The 10490-nt window shown below is 41.9% G+C and overlaps 2 protein-coding genes across 2 annotated transcripts; one reads left to right on the plus strand and one right to left on the minus strand.

Annotated features, from left to right (window-relative positions):
* Positions 1 to 173: 173 nt before the first annotated feature.
* On the minus strand, positions 174 to 2291 carry LOC115753182 (L-ascorbate oxidase homolog). Its single transcript, XM_030691697.2, has 3 exons — positions 1969 to 2291; positions 768 to 1877; positions 174 to 645 (listed from the first exon to the last, which is right to left on the minus strand). Exons 1-3 carry the CDS (start codon positions 2208 to 2210, stop codon positions 345 to 347), a joined length of 1653 nt encoding a protein of 550 aa, XP_030547557.1. The 5' UTR covers positions 2211 to 2291; the 3' UTR covers positions 174 to 344.
* A 5538-nt stretch (positions 2292 to 7829) lies between these two features.
* LOC115753184 (L-ascorbate oxidase homolog) lies at positions 7830 to 10204 on the plus strand. Its single transcript, XM_030691699.2, has 3 exons — positions 7830 to 8482; positions 8603 to 9718; positions 9819 to 10204. The coding sequence occupies exons 1-3, from the start codon at positions 8238 to 8240 to the stop codon at positions 10117 to 10119; spliced, it is 1662 nt and encodes a 553-aa protein (XP_030547559.1). The 5' UTR covers positions 7830 to 8237; the 3' UTR covers positions 10120 to 10204.
* Positions 10205 to 10490: the final 286 nt, after the last annotated feature.

Here is a 10490-nt window from a genome sequence, read left to right on the forward strand (position 1 = left end):
TATCCTTGGAGTCTGAATTCTTAATGTTCTTACTACATATCTGCACTGTGCCGGTGGGTTGGTAGTTGATTAGTAGCCGTTGATCAGGAAGGTGATACAGTCCATTTATGGTGGAAAGCAGCATTTCGTATTTTCCACGTGCAACAGGAACGTGCACAAAATAAGGAATGATACAAAAAAGATAGAACAATACCACAGTTGACATTAGAGAAAAGTCAAAAACTGTCATTTTTCGTAAAAAGGGAGACATACGACCCTCAACAATTTCTCACTTCCCCAAAGAATTACCAAAGCAACAACAACAATTCATGAGATCTACAGTAATGACATCGGACAACAACTCTTTAGATGGTGTAAGGCTTGGGCATGGGCAGACCTGCGACGGCACCGCAGAGCTGGAAGTTGTCGGGGATGTTGTACTCGTCCCTCAGAGACTTCTCGGGCGAGAGGACGCTAATGTAAAGCTCTTGCCCCAGGTAACGCCTCTCGGCCAGCTCAGACCTCAGGTTCCACATCCCAGCGTTGTCGAAGGTCAACATGATCGCAGCCCAGGATTTGGGGAAAACCTGGATGGTGTGCCTGCTCACAGCGTCAAGGAGGTTGTAGCTCTTCCTCTTCTCCGGGGTCCACCTCCCCGGCTCGATCCTGGCACACATCAAACATCCAGAGTTAATAAGTTGTAGGACATGTCTAGGAAAAATCTAGGACGTCACCTGGAGAGATGCAACGTATCCTGGGAAAGTTTTTTTTGGTGTTATGGGACTTACGCAACGGCGAAGAAGGAGTAGCCATCGAGGTGCCAGGACTGGATGCTCTTCTCATGGTTCTCCAGGATGATCTCGACGAAGGTCCTGAAGGTGACATTCAACACGTTGGGGGCGAGAGTGACCAGGGAAGCCTTCTCGACCAAGGGCTCATCGGGGATGATGTCGTACTTGAAGACCTTGTCGGCAACACCAAAGTACTCAGCGAGCTTCAGTGGGGTTGGGGGGTTGACATGGGAGACGCCATTGATGCCGTAGCGGAGCTTGCCACCGACACTGCTGGCCGAGCTGACGAGCTTGATGGTGCGGGTGATGTTGATCTGGCCGTAGTGGTAGGACCCCTGGGGGTTGGGGCGGGCAGCGCTGGCAGTCAGGTTCCACCGGAAGGAACGGAACTGGTTCAGAGACCAGGCCCAGCCATCGGGGGCAGCGGGGAGGACAGTGGAGGCCGGGATGCCATTGCCGTTGGTATAGCGGATGATCCCGGTGGATGTGACCACGCTCTTTGTGAACCGGGTCGAGGCTACCATGAGGTAGTCCCGGGGAGCCTTGTCAGCGGTGATGAGCACAGAGTAGCATTGGCCAACATGGACATCAAGGGAGTCGTAGGTGTTCTGGACGGTGTGTGATCCTTCCATCTCGACGAGCTTCATCGGGTGGTCCTGGATCCTGAAGTTGAGGGAATTCTTGAGGCCAACGTTGCAGATCCGGTACTTGTAGGTCTTTCCAGGCTTCATGGTGAACAGGGGCTTGACATTCTTGCCCTTGCCTGTTTGGCCGTTGATGAGGACACCATCGGGCCTGCCAAGAGGGCGGCCGGTGTCCAGGAACTTCCTGAGAGCAGTGTGGCTCTTGGAGTACCAGTCACCAATGAGGACAGTGTAATCGTCCTCAGGATCGGCATAAGGGACAGGGATGAGCAAACGGCTGTTCACACGGAGGCCACCGAAGCCACCAGCCGCACGGTGCACTGCCGTGGTTGGGTAGTAGAAGTAGCTACCGATCTGATCCTTGACCTGGAAGTGGTAGGTATAGTTCGTTCCTGGCAGGATCGGGCAGTTGGTTCCTAGAACTCCATCTTGCCACGAGTTCTTCCTTTGCTGGATTCCATTCCTGACAACAACAGCAACAAAGTTTAGCCCAATCTCGAAACTAAGAAAAACAGGGGAAAAAAACATGAGCAGGCTAATGATTTCCTCGTTACCAGGTGAAGAGAAGGGGCTCGTCAATATTGTTGAAGATGTTTATGACAATGTTGTTGTTGCTGGTGGAGTTGATGTTGGGGCCGGGGAATTGGCCGTTGATGAGGATGCCTTGCTGAGGGACTCCTAGCGGAGAGATGGTGCCGTAGGTGACGTTCCAGGTGAAGAAGAAGTAGGGGTCTTCACCACGGACCGCCACGGCCCCGGCCAAGAGGCATAGAAGCAGAATTGTCGCTCTTTCCATCTCTCTCAGCCCCCTTCTTTCCTAACGTTTGTGTGTGCGGAAGAAGATGATGACTCTTCTTCTACCGTCTCATTTGGTTCTCGCCCGTTGCCATTTTATGTGAGGCATCCTGCCTAAAGATGATCCTCGTTCCCCGCCATACGAGCCCCGTCAAGTTCTCCGCGCCAGCCATTGTTCCCCTTTGGCCCCTTGGTTTACGCTTCTCCTTTCATCTCTCTCTCTCTCTCTCTCTCCCTCACATCCACATGTTCATGGCTGTCCTGTGTTTTTACAGCAAGAAACGGAGACATGGTTGAGATGTGGAAATCCTATCCGAGGAAGGAGATCTTCGCGTTATGACTGACTCACTACATGGTTCATGTTAAATATGCTATTGGCATCTGCGTACGAGATAACTAATTATGTGTGCAAGGTGGAGGAAAAATATATGCAATTTGCATGCACTGAAGTATGTTTAATTAACGTACTAAGGCAATATGATTGTTAAAAGAATAATGTTATAGTTCCTGTTCTACTGCATTATTAATAAAATAGATGTAATTACAAGACAAAGGATTGCTCTACGTGGGGAGTTTATATAACCATCGTTCATGTTAAATATTATGTAGCATAAATAAGACTGAATTGTAATTATTAACGATCATTCTATAACATATGAGTTTAGAATAGGCAAAAAGCTCATGCAAAATCCTAAACTATGCTCTGTTGGACAGGTTCACCCCTAAACTTTTGCATGTCCTCAGGGAAAAGTATATCATCTAATTATCTTCATCAATACGCCTCCCTCTGTTCGATAAATAAACAATATTACAGGATCAACAAAGAGATTCATCATCAACAATAAATTTCCCATTTGCACAAATATTCCGCGTGAGGGCATGAAGTGCTATCTTTTCTCAAATAAGGACATGAAGTGAATCTTATTTCAAATAAGGGATTGAAATTGAGAGCTGGGCGAGGGCCACCCTTACCGGCCATAGGCAAGCCCTCGCCATAGGCGAGGATTGGTTTGGCCAGATTTGGCGAGGGCTTGGGCAAGACAACCAACGCCCGGATCCGGCAAGGGTCGTTGAGCCCTCACCTAGTCGGTAGCGAAGGTCGTCGGGCCCTCGCCGAAAGCAGCCAAAAAAGAAGAAGAAATGACAACAAAAAAGTAATAAAATAAAAAAGCAAAGAGATAGTTTAGAATTATAATTGTCTTTGAACGAAAATGCCCTTGACCAACCAAAATATTTAGTCTGCGAGATAAGGCTCCTATATAAAACTGTCATGTTCACTTTACGTCTTTATTTGAAACAAAATTTACTTCAGGTCCTTATTTGGAATTTTTCTTAGTATACGATGTTATATAATCGCTGGAAAAGTTAAATGGCGCATCACCCTCTGTTTGATTAATAAACGACATCACAAGGCCAATAAACAGATTCAGCATTGTAAAATTATAGCTCATCTTTTACTAATAAATCAAAATGAACAAATCAAAGAAATAATTGTTATAAAATAAACAAAAAGGACCCATCATTACAAAAGTTTAGTGGTATACTTTCAAAGGGACACACTACATGATTGTTTATATTTCATAGATAGTTATTACTAAAAACATAATTAGTGGCCACCCTAATGATTAAATGCATACTTAGAGTCAGCCTTATCGTTTTACATTGTTAATTTTTATTGTATGTGTTACCTCTATAAATATATATGTGTTCACTAGAAGTCCTAAAACTTGTCACGAAAATACAATTAGATTCTAAAACTTGCAAAAAGTGCAATCAAGTTATACAACTTGTTAGATTGGTGCAATCAAGTTGTTCCGTTAACTTTGTCCAATTTGGCTAATAAAAAATACTGATGTGGCTTTTTTCTATATTTTTTCTCTCTTACTTGTCGAGGATATGGCCAAAACAGCATCGTTTTGGTCTGAATATAATTTTAATATATATTTTTATTTTAGTTAATTTAAAAAGAAGCTAAAGTTAGAGAAAAAAAAAGGTATAAAGGGAAAAACCAGAACCAGCAGACCCTCGTCGCCACCAATGGTGGGGAAATGGTCCATAGGGGGACCGACAACCCTCGTTGACCAATGGTGAGAGCCAGGCCCTAACGTAGGTCAGCCAAGGGCTGCCGTTGTCCGGGGACCAGGGTGGGATGGGCGGCCTTCAATTTGATTTGGGCGAGGGCCTATAGGCGGTCATTGGCAGTCAACTAGGGTCATTAGCCATTAGCCGGGGCCCAGCGACCTCAGCCGACCCTTGCCCCACCATCGTTGGCCCTTTCGATAATGGTGGTGGCGTTGATTTAATTAATATTTATATTAAAAATCAAATTTAGATCAAAATGAAGTCATTTTGGATTTATCTTTTTTATTTTAGCTACATTAGCGCCACGAAAAGGTGTCAAACGGGTGGATTAAGTCGGGTTTGAGTCTGATCGAATATGATCCGTTCCATATTGAACATTTAACTCGTTTTGAACCATTTTCGTGTAATACAAATTAACGATCTATACTCGACTCGTATTATTTAAACACTTCCATATTTAACCAAATCATGAAATATTTGCTTCTCATAATTTGTTAAGAAAAATAATGTTATTAAAATACTTTTATGCAATACAAATCTAGAGAATTTTTTTATTTTTAATTTTTTAATTTTTTTTCAAAAAAATTATTTTTTATTATTAAAAAATATTTTAAATTTTTCTAAAAAGTATTTTTATTTTATTTTTCTTTTCTTTTTTCTTTCATTTTTCTCCAACTACCGATGGCGACAAATGGCGGCACAAGCGACAGTGAGTAGCAATGGGTAGCGGTGGACGACGGAGCAAGCGACAATGACCATCGGCGAGAGGCGGCTCGACAACGAGATTCCACCTCTTGAACATTTTTTGTATTTTTTAATTTTATTTTTCTTTTCTTACCCAAAAAATAATTTTTATTTCTTTCTTTTACTTACAAAAATTAAAATTTAAAAATAAAAAACATAAACTAGTCAAGTTCAGCCTTTGTGGCCCATTTACAACTCGTGGAAGCTGCAGACCACGCCCATTCCTTATGGGTCGAAAATGGGTTTAACTGTGTGACCCACTTTTTACCCATCTAATTCTTGTTTTTTTTTTTGGTCAAAATTTGACCCATCTATTTCAATTTTAACTTTTTGGACCCATTTTCATTCAGTGCTTTGAAAACTTAAAATCCATAAACAACCCATTTGTACAAAATATGGGTAAAAAATAGGTCATTGACCCATATTGATGGCTCTAGCACCACGCAGGCGAGAGGAAATAGTTAAAAAAGCCATGTCAATATGTTTCATTAGCTAAATTGGACGGCGTTAACGGAAGGACTTGATTGCATCAATCCGACGAGTTTTATGACTCGATTGCACTTTCTGAAAATTTTAGGACTCAATTGTACTTTTGTGATAAGTTTTACAACTTACAGTGTACATATTCAAAAAATATAAGATAAATTGTTATGCCTTTGGACTCATTAAAGGAAAAATAAAGCAATGCTAATGAACTTTATATTGCGATCGAGAAAATACCGATCCATAATTTTTTTTTTTTTTTGGGTATCCGATGGAGTACATCAATACACGAAAAGTATTTTTAATCATCTATTGGCATTTGACATGATTTTTTCGAAAAAATTTCAATGGTTCTTTATATTAATAAAATTACTATTTCAAAGAATATTTTTACAGCAGCAATAAATCAAAATATAGTCTGTTTCATGCTTTAAGATATATCTTATTGGATCTAGTGTAACTCCTAAACAATATCTCACACTCTTTTAATATAATATCATTTTTTCTCATAAAGATGTAAAAGAATGGGTCGCCAAAATTTCATCAAAACACGAACGTTTATATGGTGACGTAAGTAAAAGAAAAACCCAATTACTAATCACGACACAACCAAATTAAATTTGACAAAGTTGGGAAAAATAATTAACTTTAAGCATCAACAAATGCAAAATACATAACTAACCTAGCATTGGCAATGAAAAAGAAAGATATATGTGAATATTGTTATTTTGAAAATATATTGAGAGAATTCTAGATAGGCATTCTTGAGGAAAGAAGAAAATTAAATTTTTAAAAAATACAAATTGAATATTGTCTATTTTTGCAAGATATCCAACATTTCTTTTTGTGATACATTGGCATAAATAACAAGGTTAGTACCATAAAGAACTCCACACATGTACACCTATGATAAATTTACCCCAAATTAATTTCTTGACCATCCCAAACTAGTACACATGTAATAAATTTACCCTTTATTAGTTTCTGTTAAATTATAACGTCAAATTGTCTAGTTAGATGACACACGTGATAGTTGACGGGTGTACCGATTTGAAGTTTTTACCCTCTGTTTGTCACAGCTATACTAGTTTGGGGTTCTTAATGGTATGAACTCAATTTAACGGAAACAAATGAGGGGTGAATTTATCACGGGTGTACCAGTTTGGAATTTTTGGTGATCAAAAACTTAGTTTGGAATAAATTTGTCATGAGTGTACCAGTTTAGAATTTTTTGTGACAGGTAAATTTGTCACAAGTGTACTAGTGTGAGGTTTTCCGTGCAATTAACCCAAAGTAATAAGTTATCCACAGATTCTTGCCAAAATGTAAAGATAGACATCAAGTGATTGCCAAAAAGATTAGGAAGAAGTTAGGGGTAATCAACAAGGAATGCTCGGACCGGACCGAACCACATAAAATTGGAACTAGTTATTTTCGGTCCGGTTCCCGATTCTAAGCGGAAACTAGACCGTCGAGACCGGATCAATTATTTTTATTTAAGTTTTATTTCTTAAATATACACTTAACAATCCACCGGTTATTTTTTTATTTCCTAATGTAAATCTTAATTTAATTAATACATTGAAAATAAAATCCTTGTTGCGCACCCCTACTAATAATCCACCGGTTATATTGGATTGCCTGGGCCCTAATTAGTCGGTCCGTTCCGATCCGGTCTCGGGACCATCCAATCCGGTTCCTGGTGTCTAAGTGGGACCGAACCGAACTGGAAACCGATCACCCCTAAGAGAAGCTTGTGAAAAATAAAAGTGGAATATATGGAAATGGAAGATGATCGTGAAAAAATCACCTCTGGTCATACGTATAAAGTGAGACGACCAAATGGAAAAGAGAGAAGAAACTTTTTATTCTTAAGAGGATTCTACATTAATAATCTGACTAAAGAACAAAAGCTATCAAGAAAAGAGAATTCGTATTCTTACTTGATATTTTCATATTTCTTGCTAACTCATAATGTTTTACCTGCTCAAACTATAGTACGTTTATATATTATAATTCGATTGCAACTGCAATTCCATGTCTTATGGAGGATATAACTACAAGATGGTTTCGGATCTACTTTAAATAAACTACACGTAAACTCTAACGTTGAACTTGATTGACGTGAATATTTTATCTTGTTATAATTTTTGCATGATATTTCTCCAGCGAAACATGTCGAGATTATAGTATTAGACCCGTGCAATGCATGCGTGTCTTGTATCTTGCTAGCATGTAGTTAGAATTCTCCACAGTAGTAATAACCTTGATGGCAAATTTTTCATTAGAGAGCCTCGGAGATATTTACTATGTTAGGACAATACTGCAGAACAGAATGCTGAAGAACGGTCAAACTTTCTGTTTGAGCTATTGCTCTCAGCATGATTTTTTATCCACAGAACGATGGAGTTTCTGTTGACCTTCAGTTATATTGAAGGTGTCCCCCCCTAACAAAATTTCTATCTATGGACAAAGGCAAGAGGACTATTACAAGCCAAACCGGTGAGAGAAAGGTGGCAAAGGAGAGAAATTGACGGTGGTTCAATGGTTGTTCAATGGTTTGACGATCCCTGAAAACTTCACAGCTTCACTTGTATATAAAACGCTCAGGGATGAATCCCGAGGGTGATAGAAGAAAACCCATCTTCTTCCATTCTAAATAGAATAGTCTGGATAAATAAAAAATTAAGGGTAGTGATCATAAAACAACTTAAGAGAGATGGGTGGAGTGATGTTACTGCTGTTAGTATGCCTCTCGGCCGGGGCTATGGTGACCTGGGCCGAAGACCCATACTTGTTCTTCACGTGGAACGTCACTTATGGCACCATCTCTCCTCTGGGCGTCCCCCAGCAAGGCATTCTCATCAACGGCGAATTCCCCGGACCGAATATCAACTCCACCACCAACAACAACATCGTCATCAACGTGTTCAACAATCTCGACGAGCCATTCCTCCTCACCTGGTAAATCTTCTGATACACCGCAAATGCATTCCTCCGTATGCTAAGCAAAATGGTGGCGCATCGTTAAGCACGCTGCTTTGCACATGTTTACACGCGCGGCATCTTTTGTTTGTTTTTCAGGAATGGCATTCAGCAAAGGAAGAATTCGTGGCAAGATGGCACGCTCGGAGCCAATTGCCCAATCCCTCCAGGACAGAATTATACATACCGCTTCCAAGTTAAGGACCAGATTGGGAGCTACTCCTATTACCCGACCACCGCCATGCACAGGGCAGCTGGTGGATTCGGTGGCCTCCGCGTGAACAGCCGTTTGCTGATTCCTGTCCCCTATGCTGACCCTGAGGATGATTACACCGTCCTCATCGGAGACTGGTACTCCAAGAGCCACACCACACTCCAGAAGTTTCTGGACAGTGGCAGAGCCCTCGGCAGACCCGATGGAGTGCTCATCAATGGCAAATCCGACAAGGGCAAGGGCAAGGGCAAGGAAGAGCCTCTCTTCACCATGAAGCCAGGGAAGACGTACAAATACAGGATTTGCAACGTCGGTCTCAAGAATTCCCTCAACTTCAGGATCCAAGGCCACCCGATGAAGCTTGTTGAGATGGAGGGGTCCCACACGATCCAGAACTCCTACGACTCCCTCGATGTGCACGTTGGGCAATGCTTTGCCGCCCTTGTCACAGCTGATAAAGAGCCAAAGGACTACTACATGGTAGCCTCAACTCGATACACCAAGACTGTGCTCACCACCACAGCTGTTATCAGCTACACTAATGGCAAAGGTCCTGCTTCACCCATCCTTCCCGAGGCTCCCGTGGGCTGGGCTTGGACCCTCAATCAGTTCCGCTCCTTCCGCTGGAATCTCACAGCCAGTGCTGCCAGGCCTAACCCTCAGGGTTCCTACCACTACGGACAGATAAACATTACTCGCACCATCAAGCTTGTTAACTCAGCCAGCAGGGAGGGAGGCAAGCTTCGTTACGCCATAAACGGAGTCTCACACACAGACCCTGCAACCCCACTAAAGCTCGCAGAATATTATGGAATTGCAGACAAGGTCTTCAAGTATGATACCATTTCTGATGATGCACCAGCAACAGATTCGGACAAGATAACTGTGGAACCAAACGTGGCCAACGTCACTTTCCGCACTTTCGTGGAGATCATTTTCGAAAACCATGAGAAGAGCATCCAATCATGGCATCTTGACGGATATTCCTTCTTTGCAGTTGCGTAAGTATCTGCCTCCATGTCCTTTTGTTTATAGGCACAATTGCAACTGCGCTATTAAGCGAGTAATAATGTCAGCAATCTTTTTGGAACCATTCAACAGAGTTGAGCCAGGAAGGTGGACTCCAGAAAAGAGAAAGAACTACAATCTCCTTGATGCAGTGAGCAGGCACACAATCCAGGTCTTCCCTAAATCATGGGCAGCCATCATGTTGACATTTGATAATGCCGGCATGTGGAACTTGAGGTCGGAGTTGGCAGAGAGGCACTACCTGGGCCAACAGCTTTATATTAGTGTTCTTTCCCCTGAGCGATCTCTCCGAGATGAGTACAATATCCCTGACAATGCCCTGCTCTGCGGCGTTGTCAAGGACCTGCCAAAACCTCCACCTTACTCCATCTAAAGTTCCAGCGGCACAGCTCATGTGGGCAGAGATAAGGGTGATCAAGAGAAGTGTGGAAGAAGCACTTACGACGAGCTAGCTGTGAAGAAACTTCTTTGCCATATTGACATGTAATTGTTTACGTCGAGAACTCGAGCTCAAACCTAAAAGAAGAACCACCTATGTCATTGCAAATACAAAGAGATAAAGGGACATGCACATGTTTCTTATGGAGAAAAATTCTCGACTTGAAATATACGGTATAGATAGAAAATTCAACCTCATTTTCTATATATGGTTTTCTTTTTTGCCACTCTATTACGAAACCAACCTCACTTGCTACTAAAGGTTAGTTCGAGGAAGTAGTCAATTACCCCTAACCATGCAGTTTT

The sequence above is a fragment of the Rhodamnia argentea genome, chromosome 6, assembly GCF_020921035.1.
Source record: "Rhodamnia argentea isolate NSW1041297 chromosome 6, ASM2092103v1, whole genome shotgun sequence".
Taxonomy (NCBI): Eukaryota; Viridiplantae; Streptophyta; class Magnoliopsida; order Myrtales; family Myrtaceae; genus Rhodamnia; species Rhodamnia argentea.